General features: G+C 49.9%; 2 protein-coding genes across 2 annotated transcripts; both read left to right on the top strand.

Annotated features, from left to right (window-relative positions):
- Positions 1-801: 801 nt before the first annotated feature.
- On the top strand, positions 802-1,613 carry mlcG-1 (Deshydrogenase mlcG; the record flags this gene model as incomplete). Its single annotated transcript, XM_066152015.1, has 2 exons — positions 802-1,349; positions 1,430-1,613. The coding sequence occupies 2 exons, from the start codon at positions 802-804 to the stop codon at positions 1,611-1,613; spliced, it is 732 nt and encodes a 243-aa protein (XP_066008784.1).
- Positions 1,614-6,126: 4,513 nt separating this feature from the next.
- gloL-3 (Highly reducing polyketide synthase gloL) lies at positions 6,127-14,621 on the top strand (the record flags this gene model as incomplete). Its single annotated transcript, XM_066152014.1, has 13 exons — positions 6,127-6,653; positions 6,730-7,252; positions 7,328-7,451; positions 7,977-8,186; positions 8,271-8,720; positions 8,789-10,941; positions 11,001-11,097; positions 11,168-11,193; positions 11,335-12,207; positions 12,291-12,599; positions 12,796-13,106; positions 13,162-13,666; positions 13,728-14,621. 13 exons carry the CDS (start codon positions 6,127-6,129, stop codon positions 14,619-14,621), a joined length of 7,002 nt encoding a protein of 2,333 aa, XP_066008783.1.
- Between the last annotated feature and the right edge of the window lie 1,681 nt (positions 14,622-16,302).

The following is a 16,302-nucleotide window of genomic DNA, read 5'->3' as shown; positions in this document are numbered from 1 at the left end:
GCGGCGCGTGTGTGTGCATGGACATAGGGTTTCCCATAGAGTTCAGCGGTCCACGTTTATAGTTGGAACGAACACACCAAGAGTGGATTGCGTACACCATGTTCCTGGTCTACAGGGCAGCTGAGAACTTACACTCTTTGCAAAAAGTACTTCCTGAAGCGCTTCACGTGGCTCCATGAACGGGTGACATGGGGCGCTGGCGTGATTAGTAGTAAGGGTGCTGCAACGAAAGTTGCCGTAGCAGAGGTTTCGATAGCAAAGATGGATGGCGGATCAGCAGGGCTAGCAGCGCCGGGTTCAGGTTATGCGCATTGAAAGAACGAACATCCCGAACTCCAACCTATTCAACCCGCCGAAATGGCACTTGGTGTGTGAAAAGTCTGAAAAAGGGCAATTTACCCGCCGGCCAAGTTGAGACGGTCCCCTTGTTCAAGAAACTTCTGTTCTTAAGCTTCTCCCCTCAGTTTAACTCGCTCACTTGCATTTCGCTTGCATTTCGCTTGCGGCTTCTGTTTCGTTTTCGCTTCTCGAACCAGAGCCGGTGAAAGGGCCGAACGAAACAACTTATTCAATTTGGCACGATCGGGGAATATGTTGTTCGTCTTACTGGAAAATCGTGCATCTAAAGGTTTATGTACTGAGTAGAGCACTTATTCAATAAGGCAATTGGCACATGTGCCACTCCACGGGCATTTGCCCATCCTCTTGCCATGCCGAGACTGATTTGCCTCCCGAGGTCAGCAACACATCCAAGCTACCGGAGATTCTCATCCTCACAAGACTTTGTCAAATAGATCGAAAATGGCGCTACGCACCAATGGATTTGTGCCACCATCCACTCAAAAGGGTCTCGTTATGGACGAAAAGGAACAGCTCTTTGTGTGGAACGAGGCCCCTTGCCCTGTTTTGCCTCGCGACCAAGCTCTCGTGCGCATCGAAGCTGTTGCTCTTAACCCGAGCAACACAAAAATGAAGACAGACTTTGCTAACCCATTTGCGATCATGGGTGCTGATTTTGCTGGCACAGTTGTTGCAGTGGGGCCAGATGTAGTTGGCGTTGGAGTTGGTGATCGGGTGTGTGGAGCACAAAACGAGATGTTCAAGTATACGCCAGAACAAGGGGCTTTCGCTCAGTATACCGTGACGCGGGGAAAAATGTGGATGAGGGTTCCAGAGTCTTGGACGATAGAATCAGCAGCGTCGATACCTGTGGGAATATGTACCGCTGGTTTAGCTATAAAGTCGTTAGGCTTACCATTGCCAAACGAGCCTGTTGCAAAAGCCACACATGTGCTCGTTTACGGCAGTAGTACTGCGACGGCGACAATTGCTATGCAACTGCTAAGACTGTAAGTCTCCTCACTTGTTGGGCGGTTTACCCTTTCGAGCATTTCGGCGCTGCCCATCTGACCACGTACTCCGTACACAGCGCGGGCTTGATCTCAATAGGGCTTTGTTCTCCAAAACATTTCGATTTGTCGAGGAAGAATGGTGCTCAGGACGTGTTCGATCGCTTCGACAAGGACGTTGCGCAAAAAATTGTAAATGGACTCTACCGCTCTTCCCTACGACACCCAAACAGACTCCTGAGGCTAATCGCTCTCCGTAACTAAGAAAGCTCACACGAGAAACAACTTGAAATATGCATTGGACTGTATTTCTACCGTTGAGTCTACAACCGTGTGCTATAACGCAATGGGGCGCGCGGGAGGAAATTACGTTGCACTCGAGCCATTCCCTGAGCATGCCGCAACCCGTGCGGTAGTGACCAAAGACTTCGTTGTCGGTCCCTGTATCTTTGGCGAAGGCTGTACGTATCCAGCGCCATATGGGCGCGAGCCGGATGAGAAGATGCGTGCATTGGGCGTTGAGTTGTGGGAAATTGCGGAGAGACTGGTGCATGAGGGCAAACTGAACCACCATCCCGTCCGCATATTGGAAGGTGGATTCGAGGGTATCCGGAAGGGCCTGGAGTTGCTCACGCACAAGGGTGTATCAGGAGAGAAGATTGTAGTCCGAATGGAAAGCTGACGTCGCATCTAAACCTCAGGGCGACAAACAGTGTCGTACAAACTGCACATCTTCCAGAGTTGAATTACTACGTAGAAAACAACACAGCGCTGCTTTCAATCATAAACCGTACGACCACTTGCATATGCTGCTGTCTCCCGAAAATAAGAACCTTGTTCTCGGGAAATCCACACTAACTATAATTGTCCCTCTCCGTCCAGCTGTCCGATCCCTTCGTTGCCCCTTATTTCTTTGCGACTTACTAAGCTCCACTGCCACAAAGCTTGAATAATTACTCTCTTATTTCAACCATCACCTCGAAAGCTGCGATTCAGACTAGCTCCATCTCGGTCACAATCATATGAGTTATCATGACTTACCATCAACACCATGTTTGGCACGTTTGGCCTGCCTGGGGCCATGTCACCAGTACCATTTCCCTCATCAACGAGATGCTTGAAGTGAATCAGTCTTTAGTTGTGACCTTCGTATCTCACGCTTTTCTAGGTAAGATCTCATTCAGGTTAAGTTCCAATATCTGCTGCATAACACAGCGTTGTGCCATGAAGCACGAGTGACGCAACGGTGCGATGTTGACTTCATCAGATCTCAGCCAATATTCAGATGCGCCACGAGAGCGATTCCATGCTGTTCTAGTTGGGGACCCGAAGTGAGTATTGCAGTATTTCTTTGAACCAGTCAAGATCATTGATCAAAATCATATTAGTCTGCTCAAGAATAAGGGTGTGACGGTCGAAGACATCACAAATCAGTTGTCCAAGGGATGGGTAGAGACGCTACAGCAGATCAGCAAACCGGGACGCGAGTGGCCAAGGCCAACAGCGCTGATGCTGGATCACATCGGGTCATTAGACACTCTGCCGCAGGCGCGACGAATCTCAGGCACAGAATGTAAAATTCTGTTATACTGGGCAGGTAGTGCTGCCCGTCTCTTCTCTTACCTCGCACCCTCCTCGGAAGGGGGATTCAGCGACTGGGAATCGATTGTCCACAAGTATTTCTCCAACGAGACCCTGCGCCAGGGAAGGAGCCTTGATGAAATAGTTGAGCAAGTGAGTATACGAACTCTTATTGCCCAATCACCATGTCATTCTGATGGGTTGGCTATCATTTGTAGGTCTGCGTTGCCAAAAATGGACATGATGCTTTCAATGGAACCGTGATAAGCATTCCTGGTTGTAAGGAGATTTATGACTATGAACGAGAATTCGGCGAATTTGGCATGATTAGGACAGGTGAGCTGCTCATTCCGTGGGGGAACTGATCCCGTGGGCATCAATCATACTAATTCTGGTTGAAGTCGTCTCTTCATTGCTCCGGGAGACCGTCACGCTTGTCCAAGCCACTGATGGCATCATCTGTGCTTCGGCGATGGCACTAGAAGGAGAAACCCTTACTGCTTGCAATAAGTATACTGCTGTATATCCTGTTGGAGTTCAAATAGGGCCGAAGAACTGGTCTCGGGACGGATTGATTGAGGATGAGAGAATACGATCTTATCTTGATCGCCATGCCAAGGACGAGGTACTCGTCATCTCATTTGGGTAAGAAGCCCCATCACTATTACACCCCCGGGAGCCGCCACACGCTCTTAAGTGTCCTCCATTCCATCAGTCTCACATTTTTACCCTAGGTCTCTGGTCTTCCCAACCAACCGCGCAAATTTTCAGGCTCTTGTATCCACTTTGAATGAGATGAAGTATCCATTCATCTTGATCATTGGGGGCATGCATGCGAAGAAATTCATTGATGCTTCAGACGTAGAAAATATTCAGAGCAGTAGAGTCGGCCTTGTGTGCGACACATGGGTTGATCAACAAGCAGTTCTCCAGCATCCGTCGGTAGGATTTTTACTTGCCCACGGTGGGTGGAATTCGATGATGGAAAGCTTTGTCCAGGGCATCCCACTAGTGGGCTGGCCGCTAGCTCCTGGAGACAATGCTATCAACGTGGCATTGGCGTCAACGAGGGATAAACCTATTGCATTTGAGATCATGCAGGTAAGCCTTTCGATATGCACCAGCTTTGGCAATACACGCTTGTGACGGTTCAGCGACTAAGTTTATAATTGTTATTTAGATCAGGACCGGCAGCGCCAAAGCCAAAGCAAGACGAGGAGGCCCTGATATCATTGGTAGCGAAGAGGCTGTAAGACAAGAGTTTGAGGAAATCTTGCGCAAGACAAAAGAAGCCGAAGGCAAACGAATCCGTGAAAATACCCAGATTCTTGCTTCTGAGCTAAGAACAGAAAAGAGGGAAGCTGCTCGGCAAGTGATTACCACCTTGGCATTTATTTGAAGTGAAGGAACCATACAGGATTCGCTGGCATCGTAGCCAGTGGGATGCAAGATCGGCGAGTGTGAGCTCTTGAGAGAAGGGAATTGAATGATGTCCTTGCAGTATCTTTTAAATGTATGCTACTGTTGAATCACTAAATACGCCACGGACGGTGCGGGTCATTGTCATAGAGAACTAGGTTGCAACATTGGTTGTAATGCAACTAGGTACGGTGAAAGGTTTCGAAGTTGTACATGTTCTATTGATTTTCTTACGGGTAAATATAGCAACAGAGTAAGGTAAGTACAAAACAACGTAAAACTCAGATGCACCTCACTTTGACTATCATGTGGTCAGTTACCGCAAAGTCCCTGATTTTCTCAAGGTCATCTTTGTCTCGGGGAAGCTCGTGCCCTCCATCGAAGCTTTCCAATCGCGCCCTGTCTTCCACAAAATGTGTTGCAAACATTTTCTTAGACGATGGAGCGCCGAATACGTCCTGCCGTCCATATAGGTGCAAAGTAGGTAATCTGATTGTCAAGGTTTGACCTCCGCGTTGGTCGTCGTTGCCCAGGTCCCGCATACACGTCTTCATGGCCTCGGAATATCCCGAACAAACCAAGATGCCGAACTCCAGATCCGGAAGCCATGGTATGAGGCCGGCCTGTTGCTCCCACAGCAGTAGTGTCGATGCAATGGCACCTTGAGAAAAGCCCAATACCCCAACAATCGCTCCTGAAGGGTTATCAGCTTTCCAGGCCCGGACGGTGTTTTCGATGCAGTGATTAAAGATTGCAATCTCGTGTCTTGTTGCTTCGATTCCCTTCCTGAACCATGTGAAATAAGGCGGCATTTTGGCGAAAAATGGCAGCACTCCCGGGCCGGGCTCCGAGGGGTGAGGCGCTCTTGCGAACACGAATGTGAACTTGTCCTTCAGAGCAGCCCGAATTCTGGAAGTTTGGAATTTGTGTATAGCATCAGACGAACCGCTGCCATGTAGAAGAAGTATCGCACGAGTTTGACGAGAGCGATTCATTTTGTTCATAGTGATATTGCACTCTTCTGCGGAATAGATTGCAGATCTCGATTTACACTGCGTGTGGTTTGGCATATTCTTTATCACAACTTACAACCATCGATCGAACTGGGAGATGGGCGCTCGGAATCGGCTAGAGTGATTTACTCGAGGATGGCATCGGCGAAATTTACCCGTATTGAGCAAATATGGCCCGCACACGTACTTAGATGGGCAAAACTCTGTTGCTGAATAACATGCCATCACAAGATTCTCACTAAAGTAGAGGTAAAGTCTGCTTAAACCTACATATTGTTCTAGCGTCTTGTGGGATAGTCGGAGTTTAACTTGGATTTCCGCGCTAAAGATTTCCCTCAGACTACGAGGACAAGCGGTCGAGAAGTCCCTAGTGCGCATCGGGAGCTGAGCGATTTTCCGCCGCGTGGAGGCGGAAGTCTGAGTATTCCAACGGCCACCCAGAAACCTTACCGCAGTAGCGGTAACCGTCACGGCACCTCGCCGATGCTATCGGGGTTTGTTGGCGCTCGAGGGGTTGACGGACAAACGTCTTTCTTTCGTTAATCGAATAAAGATTTCAGTGTATGTTATGCGGTAAGAATTTCATACCGAGTATTCGTACGGCTGTGCCCTCTTAATTGCATGCGCTGATACATGCACCCATACTATGACGCCCTCACAAAGTGGCTTTGGAGTAGCCAACTGCAACAAGTTTGAGTCCTCAATCATCATTTACAATTGCAAAACACGGTATTGATCGAAGGTCTGGTTGCGCAAATTCAACAATGGGCGAACACGTCAATGTCAGTCGAGGTCCCGGCGACGACCCCGTGGTCGTTTGTGGCATGGCAATGAGACTACCCGGAGGCGTCAGCAACGCGGATGACTTTTGGGACATGTTGATGCAGAAGCGCTGCGCATCCGTACCGGTGCCAAAAGACCGGTTCGACATTGGTGGGTATTATAGCGAGAAGCCACGCCCGGGGACTATGCAAACCAAGAAGGCATACTTCCTGGATCACGTTCAACTCGACCGGTTCGATGCCTCGCATTTTTCCTATGGTCGAAGTGAGCTAGAACAGATGGATCCTTTGCACAGATTGCTGCTGGAGGTTAGTTGGGAGTGTCTTGAAAATGCTGGCGAGACAGACTGGCAAGGCGAAACGATTGGCTGCTATGTGGGCTCGTTCTTTGAGGACTGGAGTGTCGAGATGCAACGGGACCCTCAATACTACAGCAACTACCCAACTGGAAAATGGGACATCATGCTTTCAAATAGAATCTCGCATGCATTTGATTTCCGGGGCCCAAGGTACGTCAAGCTAGAAACCCGGGATGTTCCTATTTACTACAGTCAGAGAAGCAATCTAATCAGTGTCTATACACAGCATGACTGTGAAGACTGGGTGTTCATCGTCACTGGTATCTCTGAACCTGGCTGTTCAATCTTTAGAGTTAGGAGAATGCACTTCTGCGCTTGTGGCTGGCTGCAGTCTATTTTTATCGGCGCCCCTTTCTGCCGCGGGCGCATCTGGAGCTTTAGGAAACATCGCCTCCCCAGATGGCGTCTGCAAGACCTTCGACGCCGACAGCGATGGAATTGGACGGGGTGAAGCCATCAATGCCGTTTACATCAAGCGACTGTCGCAGGCCCTTCGAGATGGAAATCCCGTCCGGGCCGTGATCCGTTCAATTGCTACTCAGCATGACGGCAGAGAGCCCGGCCTGATAATCCCTAATGGGTATGCACAAGAGGCGCTTATTCGGCATACGTATGACAAGGCCGGAATCACGAAGTACTCTGAGACGTCCTTCTTCGAATGCCACGGCACGGGCACGCGGATTGGGGATCTTACTGAAGTTGGAGCCATAGAAAGGATCTTCAGAGAAGAAGGCGTCATTATCGGTGCTGTAAGTAACATTATTACACCAACCGGTTTTAGCAATTCAAGAATTGACCAAGCTTTGTTTTCTCTGCGACCATAGGTGAAGCCCAACGTCGGACATTCAGAGGGTGCCGCTGCCCTAACGAGTGTCATCAAGGTGATACTTATGCTTGAGAAGGGCGTCATTGCGCCCAACACCAACTTCAACACACCCAATCCCAATCGTAAGTGCTTATCGAGATTCCTGTCCACACACATTTTGATCATACACTCATATCCACGTGTAGTGCCATGGGCCGGTGGGAAAATCAGGGTTGCTTCAGAGCCTGAGCCGTTTCCTCTGAATCGTTTGCGGAGAGCTAGCGTGAACTCGTTCGGAATGGGGGGTGCCAACTGCCATGTATGAAATGACCTTCTTTTCCTATTCTGCCGCAATTCCTGATGTCAAAACTCGACCGGTAATCTCAGCCATAGCTAACACTCATAGGCTATCTTAGAACATCCCCACCTGTGGTTCGAAGCTGATTGCCAGCCACGGATGGAAACGTCTTCAAGAGACACAGATGAAAGTAACGTCCTGTTGCTTTCAGCGTCGAATCCAAAGTCGCTAGAGCTGCTCCACCAGGCTTACGAGCAGTATACCATTGCAAGCTCAGGGCGTTGTAAACTGTCGGATTTGGCATACACTCTCGGCTGTCGACGAACGAAGCTGAAATACAGAGGTTTTTTTATCGCTCGAAACGATACAGTCGGGCAGCGCACGACGACCCAGCCAGAGCTGCGACTTTCCGTTGCTAGTAGCGATGAGCCAAAGACGCTTGTTTTCGTGTTTAATGGCCAGGGCGCCCAATGGCCCACGATGGGCAAGAATCTGATCCTGAAGAACATTGTTTTTCGCCAGTGTATTCGTGACTTGGACGGCGCGCTCAGGAAGTTGAAATCTGGTTGGACGATTGAAGGTATGGCGCCCTCGCCTATTCATTGACGTCTATGGCTCTTACACGAGGTCCTACAAAGGCTCTGGTAATGCTGATATCTTGTAGGGGAACTTCTGAAATCGGAAACAGACAGTCGTATCATGAAATCGGAGTATGCTTTACCGTGCAGCACCGCTATTCAAATCGGACTCCTCGCTGTCCTGCGAAGTTGGGGCGTGATTCCGAACGTAGTGACCGGCCATTCCAGTGGCGAGATCGCTGCTGCCTTTGCGGCTGGTGCCATAACAGCAGATGAAGCGATCATCGTCGCATATTTCCGAGGCTACGTATTGAACAGAACCGGGACACAGCACTCAGGAGCTATGGCTGTGATTGGGGCCGGCTCCAAGGACATTTCTGAGCGGCTACTACCCGGAGTAGTTATCGCTTGTGAGAACAGCCATGTCAACACGACCATCTCCGGAGACGCGTGTGCGGTTGAGGCTATGGTGACAAAATTCAAAGCAGGTGGCATATTTGCTAAGCTTCTTGATGTGGACCTTGCGTTTCATTCCGGTTAGTACCAATCTTAGATGTACTTGGATTTAATGATGTAGTGCTAATACGGGGTGTGAAACCTCTAGCGCATATGAAGGACTTTGGCTTAGCCTATGAAGAAGCGATTCGCCCGTTTCTCAGCGCTGCCACACCTCGCATACCTATGTTCTCCAGTGTCACGGGAGATCTCATAAGGACCGTCAACTCCTTGGGCGCTACACACTGGCAACAGAGCCTCGTGCAGCCTGTGCTGTTTAATAAGGCCCTTACAAACCTCCTGGAGCAAATCGAGACACCAAACCTTGTCATCGTTGAGGTTGGTGCTCGCCCTTCTCTCAAAAGCCCAATCAGACAGGTGATGGAAAGCATGTCCACCGACAAAGCCAGCTACCTTCCAACATTGGAGGAAAATAAGGATTGCTACGAAAGCCTTCTCAGACTTGCCGGGCGGCTCTTTTGTGAGGGCGTCAAGTTGAAGTATCAGGCCATCACACCGCCAGGAAAAACGTTGTTCGATGTTCCAGCATATACTTGGGTCCATGAACAATCCTTCCAGGGACAACACCGTTTGTACAGGGCGTACAGAGACTGCAAGTACCCCATGCATGAACTACTTGGAAGCCAGGTGTTTGAAACCAGTGCTCTTGAGCCGAGATGGAGGAAGGTACTGCTTCTTGAGGACATCCCCTGGCTTGGAGACCACGTCGTCAACGACCAGGTCATCATTCCTTTTGCAGCGTACATATCGATTGCCGAACAGGCGCTTCGTCAAGTCAATGGAGGCCTTCTGGAGTCCTTCTCGGCCCAGGATTTCTCTGTTTCCGCGGCACTGCATTTGGAGCCTGGCCGTCCAGTTGAGATACATACCAGACTGCGACGTCTTGTTTCCGACGAGAATGCGCCTGTCAGCTACGACGTGCAAATCACTTCCTGGAAGGATAATATTTGGACGGAGCACTGTCACACAGTAGTTACCGCGGAGCCTCATCGAGCCCACAGAGGCTTTGCAAAACGCGAGTTTCCTCGCCAGCTCTCTCGAGCCACCTGGTACAAGATTACGCAAGATCTAGGCTTTACATATGGGCCCTCTTTCAGAAGGCTGGAACACATTACGGTCAGTCCCAGTGCGCAGCAAGCAACAGCCCGTGTGAACCCACCGGAGAACACATCAAAAGACTCAACCTGCAGCTATCTTGTGCATCCCACCGCACTCGACCAGTGTTTGCAGACTACAGGCATCTCACTCTGTCATGGTCTGCAGCGAAAAGCCAAGTATATGGCCACACCTACCTATATCCAAAGGATCTTTGTTCGTCAGTACGCTGGGCCCTTTTGGGCAACGGGAATGATGAATCAGGTTGCGCAGGACCACACTTCCGGAACGGTCCATGCATACGCAGATGATGGGGAGGAGATTGCCATCATGGAAGGTATTGAGGCCCATCAGATCCGTAGTTCCTTGCAGGGCGAGACGGAGGCTCCTCCGATTGTCAGCGCGCCTCACTGGCGTCCCCACGCAAGCTTCTTCCCTTTCCAGACCCTGAATGAGGCTCCCTTCTTCGACGCGGATGACATCAAGAGAATTCTCCACTTGTTGTTTCTCCTGCTATTGGAGATGCAGTCTAGTTACGCTCAAGTCGACAATGACATTGGCAACATTCCCGACCAGGGCGCAACCAAGGCGTGGGTTGATCAACAGATTCAAAGGGCGCAGGAGGCAGGGTACGGTGTATTGTCTGCGACTACCTGCCAAAATATTGTTCAAGACAACATAGAAAACCGCCAAGCCGCACAACAGAAGATACGGATCGAGTTACAGAGCAGTCGTCTACACGACATGGATCTGACGATGGAGAAGTTGTTCAAGAACCCCCTGCAGCACACGAAGGACACGCTCCGAGACTCCATCGTGTCTCAAGGCCTCTGGTCGCTTCGAGCTAAAAGGCTTTTAGAAGTTGCGATGCCTATTCTGACACACACGAATCCTCAGCCGAAGATTTTGCAGATCGGCTCAGCTGACGGGGCCAACAGTACAACTTTGGCATTGCTACAGCTTCTCCAACCTAAGAGAGGGACGCAGCTTTTCTCAACATACACGTATGCGTCTATTTCACCAAACTCTCTAGAAAACGCAGAAGGCGACTTTTCAGATGTCCAAGGCTTTGAGGTGCGAAGCTGGGATGCCATGGGCGGGGACAAGAATCTCGCTCAGTCGTTTGACATTATTGTCTGTGCCGACGTGCGTCTTCTCACTTTCTGCAATATTATGAAAGCATTTACTGATGTATACATACGCAGATACTCTCTACCGAACGTGACACTTCTCAAGACTTGCTGCACATCAAGCAGTTACTTCGCCCTTCCGGAGTGCTTATTCTGCCGGAGGCTCTTTTTGGTCAGTACATAGGACCCGTCACCCGAAACATGCGCCGCGTTCAACAGCGGTAGTTAACTTGTATATTTAGCCGATTCATTTCTGACGTCTTTTGATGTGAGTCGAAGAAAGCGTCGTTCTCATTTGCAAACAGACATGTAGATACTCATGGGCATAACAACACTTGCTCTGAGCCTGAACAAATCTCCAGGCCGTGCAGACACATTATTCAAGGCATTCAGGCTAACATATTCCCAGGTTCTGTTACAAAACCAAACGCCACACATCTCAAAAGATGTTCTGTTTCCCATTATACACGACCTTGGCTTCGATTTACCTAAAGGTGATCAACACAAGAACCAGGTGAACCCCATTCTGCGGCTGCGTCACCTCAACCAGCTCGAGTCGAGCTCCACACCCGTCAGCATCGTCACAAATAAGGAGGATAGCACCTTGATAGAAAGTTTCAAGTCGGTTCTACACTCGTATTCAATTCCTGTCCGGGCATACAACGCAGATACCTGTATTAGTGAGTCTGGCTCGCTACTTACCGATGGAACCCTCGTATTCTTCCTTGACCTGGATCGCCCTTGGATCTACCACCTGAAAGAGAGTGAGTTCCCCGCATTTATCCAACTCCTAAGCACCGGTACCTCAAAACGCCCTATTGTCTGGGTCACTCCATTTTCTCAGATTGACTGTAATGACCCGCGCTCTGCTATGATTTACGGACTGGCTCGTACGCTGCGATCGGAACTGAAGGCCGACATAACAATTGTCGAGGTCGACCTGGCAGACGTTTCAAACAGTGACAAATGTGCCACGTTTCTCATGCGCATCGTCCAACACCTGCCGCACCGATGCTTTGATGGCGCACTCGACCCGGACTTTGAGTTTGCGATTACTAGGGAGCATGGCATCGTGGTACCGAGACACCAGTGGACAACAGTGCAACAGGAACTATGCCGATGCTCCGAACAACAACAGACAAGCGGAGTGTCGACGTTTGCAAAGCTAGCTCCAAGGATTACGGGCAATTTGAGTTCATTGCGATGGGTTAGATGCCCCTTGCCGGTTCTGCACGCCCGCCAACTGCGAGTGGAGGTGAAAGCAGCCGCGGTAAACAAAGAGGTGCGTATCAGACAATGGCCAGCGTATGGAGTTCTTGTGTTGGTGCTGAGGATGAGTCAATAACTAATCGCTGGTACTTTAAGGATGTAATCATAGCCCAGGAGGCTTCCAATCCAAATCAGGTCCTGTTCGGACAGGAAGCTGCCGGCATCGTCACGGTTGTGGGCGATGATGCGACTTCTTTCCAGGTAGGAGACCGAGTCGTCATTCTTTCAACTGGCAAAGGCGCCGTAGCCAGCCATCTGGATGTCTTGCCGTCGAGTTGTCTGCGTTTGGGTGAGGATTTCGCGTTTGAGGCCGCGGCGGCTATGCCACTGGCATGCGTTGCGGCCGAGTTCACAGTAGGAGGATTTGGGAGAATAGCAAGCGGGGAGGTCAGTATTGCCGTCCAAGTATATGTGGGATATCCTGAGAGTTACCTTTACTAACCCATCGTCTGATTGAAGGATGTTATTGTGCTGTTTACTCTGAGCGATCTGTGTCTCGCAACCGTCGAATTGCTGCGGAAAAGAAGGGCAGAGGTAAGGACGTGAAAGCGCAAATTCTGGTTCACGCACACGTTCGCTGACTGATCATTGTTCTTGACAGATCCGCTTCATCATCACTTCCGAGTCCGACAGACTGCTATTGGAAAATGCTTTCGGCATCGCTGTAGACTTCATCGTGTCAACCCCGGAAGATGCTCTGTCGTGGCCGAAGGCAACCTGCATGATTGGATTCGGCGGCCTTTTTCCTGACTGGGCGCTGCAATATCTTTCCCCTACTGGCATCTTCCTCGACGTTCTAGATCATCCAGTCAAGGCAAAAGACTTCCAAACAGTCAAGATCTCTGCAAGTCAGGCATATCGTATCGTCGATATGCAGGCTCTCAGCCACCACAGTCCAGAATCGGTGCAAAGGTACGCGCACCATGGCTGCGATGCGTTGATGCAACTTCATGACTAACTTAGTTAGGGTATGGAAACTCTGCGAAAAATATTTTCTCGGAGACGCACAGCCAGCAGATTGGGCGCGACTTGCCAAGATCTTCAAGCCAAGCCAAGTCCACGAGGCGTTCCGTGCTGCTGCTGGACAGAAGAACCAACCAACCACCAAGGTGGTGCTCCAAACTCCAACAACCGACCCGCAGAGCGATTCTCCGTTGTCGTCCGTTGAGGTCATGCCTGCATCACCTCAGTTTCGTTCGGATGCTGCTTACTTGCTTGTCGGTGGCTTAGGCGGCATTGGCCGCGCTGTGGCAACGTGGATGGCAGAGCATGGTGCTGGGGAGTTGATTTTCCTCTCTCGCTCTGCAGGCACTGAACCCCAAGTAGAATATTTTTTGGGTGAGCTTCGAAGCCAAGGCTGTGTCATCAAGGCGGTTACGGGCAGTGTTGCGATCTTGGAGGATGTCTCGAGGGCTGTGAATGCGGCGGATCGCCCCATCGCTGGTGTGTTCCAAATGTCAATGGTCTTACGGGTACGTGAATACTGACGACAGACTTTCTCTCAAACTTACCATCATCTAACGGATTTTACAGGACAACGCAATACTACGCATGACATACGACGAATGGCGAGCATGCATCGAGCCCAAGACCCAAGGCACGGAGAATCTTCATAAGGCCTTGGCGCAATCTTCCTTAGACTTTTTTGTGCTGTTCTCTTCTATCGGCGGGCTAGTCGGGAACATTGGACAAGCCAACTACAACGCCGCCAACACCTACCTGGACGCCTTTGTCCGGTACCGTCATAATCTTGGGCTCCCAGCATCGGTCATCGATATTGGGATCATGGGTGGCATTGGGGTTATCGCTAGTACAGGCAACATGCAAGACAGAGCTCAGGCGGCGGGATACCACGTTCTTTGCGAGGAAGAACTCCTGGAAGCCATCACTATCAGCATACACCATTCTCGTGCAGGCTCATCGTCCAATCGAGACGACGCATATTCACATCTTAGCCAGATGGCCCTCGGTCTGTGGTCGGAGCAACACCTAGCAGACCCTTCGACGCATGTCCTTTGGAAAAAGAACGCCCACATGGGCGCGGCACACAGTATCCATCCGGAGAACTTGACTTCGGGAACAACAGAGCTTTCCTCTACAAAATCGGAGTTGGCAACGATAATGAAGATTGCGAAGAGCACACCTGACCGCCTGCTACACGAGGAAACAATTGGACTGATCGTCGAGCTGCTTGGGACTGCTATTGCACAATTGCTTGCACTTTCCAGCGCTGAAATCGGGCCGGAGGCTGCCCTGGACGACCTTGGGCTTGACTCATTAAACGCAAATGAGCTAACAAGCTGGATATCACAACATCTGTTGGTCGATTTGCCATTGCCTGATCTCATACAATCGACAACTATACACGACCTTGCGGACAAGATTGCTAGATTGCTGGAGGATAAGTTCGGAGAAGCCCAGATATAGTGAGTTATATAGCTCGAAACAACGTCTTGTTTATTTGCTCATTGTAGACCTGCCCTTGGGCCAACTTGCTTCTGAAGTAATGTTCTTCCTTCCTGGCCTTTTTGCCGACTTTCTACTGTGCCGTCCTCCGCAGCATCATCAAACTATCGAAGAGCTATTTCATTGAAGAAAATGTTGGGGTGGGCCGTGATACGTCCCCAGGTGCACTTGGGCATGTTGTAACCGCCATGAGTTTAAATCGAATTCATCTAACAGTGCGCCCCGGCTTTCGATTTATCTCTGAACCAAGTCAACGGCAAGTAAAGAGCAAATCCCTGATTAACGGGGCAAGAACACCTCATCTTTGTCGTCACCAAAAGTCAATTCAGAATAATCTGAAGTGGTTGAAGTTTATGAAACAGGGTTTAGGAGGCAACGGGCGGAAAAGGCCCACATTTCCGATGCCACATTTTGACTTTGTCGGGAGTTGTGTTCAAACCCAAAATGATGGGCCCGGTTTAGGTTAGCCACGAAGACAAGGAAACCAGGGAGTTGATATCTTGCAGAAAACATGGTATCTTAGGTTAGGTGTTAGAACAGAGTTCTTCCCGCCACTCTGCCGGCATGGGCAGAAAGGGCAAAGAGAGTACGAGGTTCTCGGCTTTTTTCAGAAGGGCAGTCACGTTTCGGTACATTATCAAAGTATGTATCAATTGTTGGCTGTTGTTTCAATAACAAGATTGCAGCATGAATACTTTCATCGTGCTATCTAGGGCTTATTAAGATGGAGGCACACCCTGGTTTATCGCATGGCTACTCTGTATTTGCAGTGATTCGAAAGTTCAGCTGGCTCCACTGCGTTCCCAGCCGTGGGTTTGGCTCGCTTCAGCTTTGCTCATCAAATGCGTTTTCATGAGCCCGAAGGGACCGACGAACCGGTCCGGAACGCTGGCTTTTGACTTTGCTACCAGTGTAAATATCCTTCAAAACAGAACCAAGATGTTTTCCCTGATTTCTCTTCTAATGCGATAGAAGTTTTCGACTTGCTTATGCAATATTCTGTACCCACCCTCTCCGAATGGAAACAGAAATGTGCATCCATAATCTCTCCGACCAGCGTCATTATAAATTATACGTCTGAAATTTGCCGAGTCGAGCATCGGCAGCACCTCAGTACTACGCGACGCAAGACCAAGATGACCTCTGGGTCTCCACAAAAAAGGCCCCAGGAGGAGTCGCCAGAGATCGATGCAGTGGAATGGGCAACGCAAGATGTCGAGAAACGTTTTTCAGTTGGCTTCAACCCAGGCCACATCAGGGCCAGCATTTGTTCTGTTTCGAGTAACATCGACGGCCTGAACCAAGCTCCGGCACTTCCAGAAGCAATGAAGCCTCCACGGCACATGGTGGCAGCAACAGTGACGGGGCTACTTATTGCCGTGCTACTTATGGCACTTGATGTCAACATTCTCGGTATGTATAGGTAACCAGACGGATGAATGTGGTTTTGCAACATATGTAGTGAACACAAATAACCCGTGATTGGTGGTAGCCACGAGTGTTCCTAAGATTACAACGGAGTTCAAAAGCCTTCGTGACGCGGCTTGGTACGTCGCAGCTTTCTCGCTTGCTCGGCTTGCAACTCAGCCCATTTATGGCCAGTTGTATACTCTCTTCTCTATGAAATACACATTCTGCTGTA

Source organism: Colletotrichum fructicola, assembly GCF_000319635.2.
Source record: "Colletotrichum fructicola Nara gc5 chromosome Unknown KSG_Nara_v1_contig04, whole genome shotgun sequence".
Classification (NCBI taxonomy): domain Eukaryota; kingdom Fungi; phylum Ascomycota; class Sordariomycetes; order Glomerellales; family Glomerellaceae; genus Colletotrichum; species Colletotrichum fructicola.
This window is presented reverse-complemented; position numbering and strand designations above follow the sequence as displayed.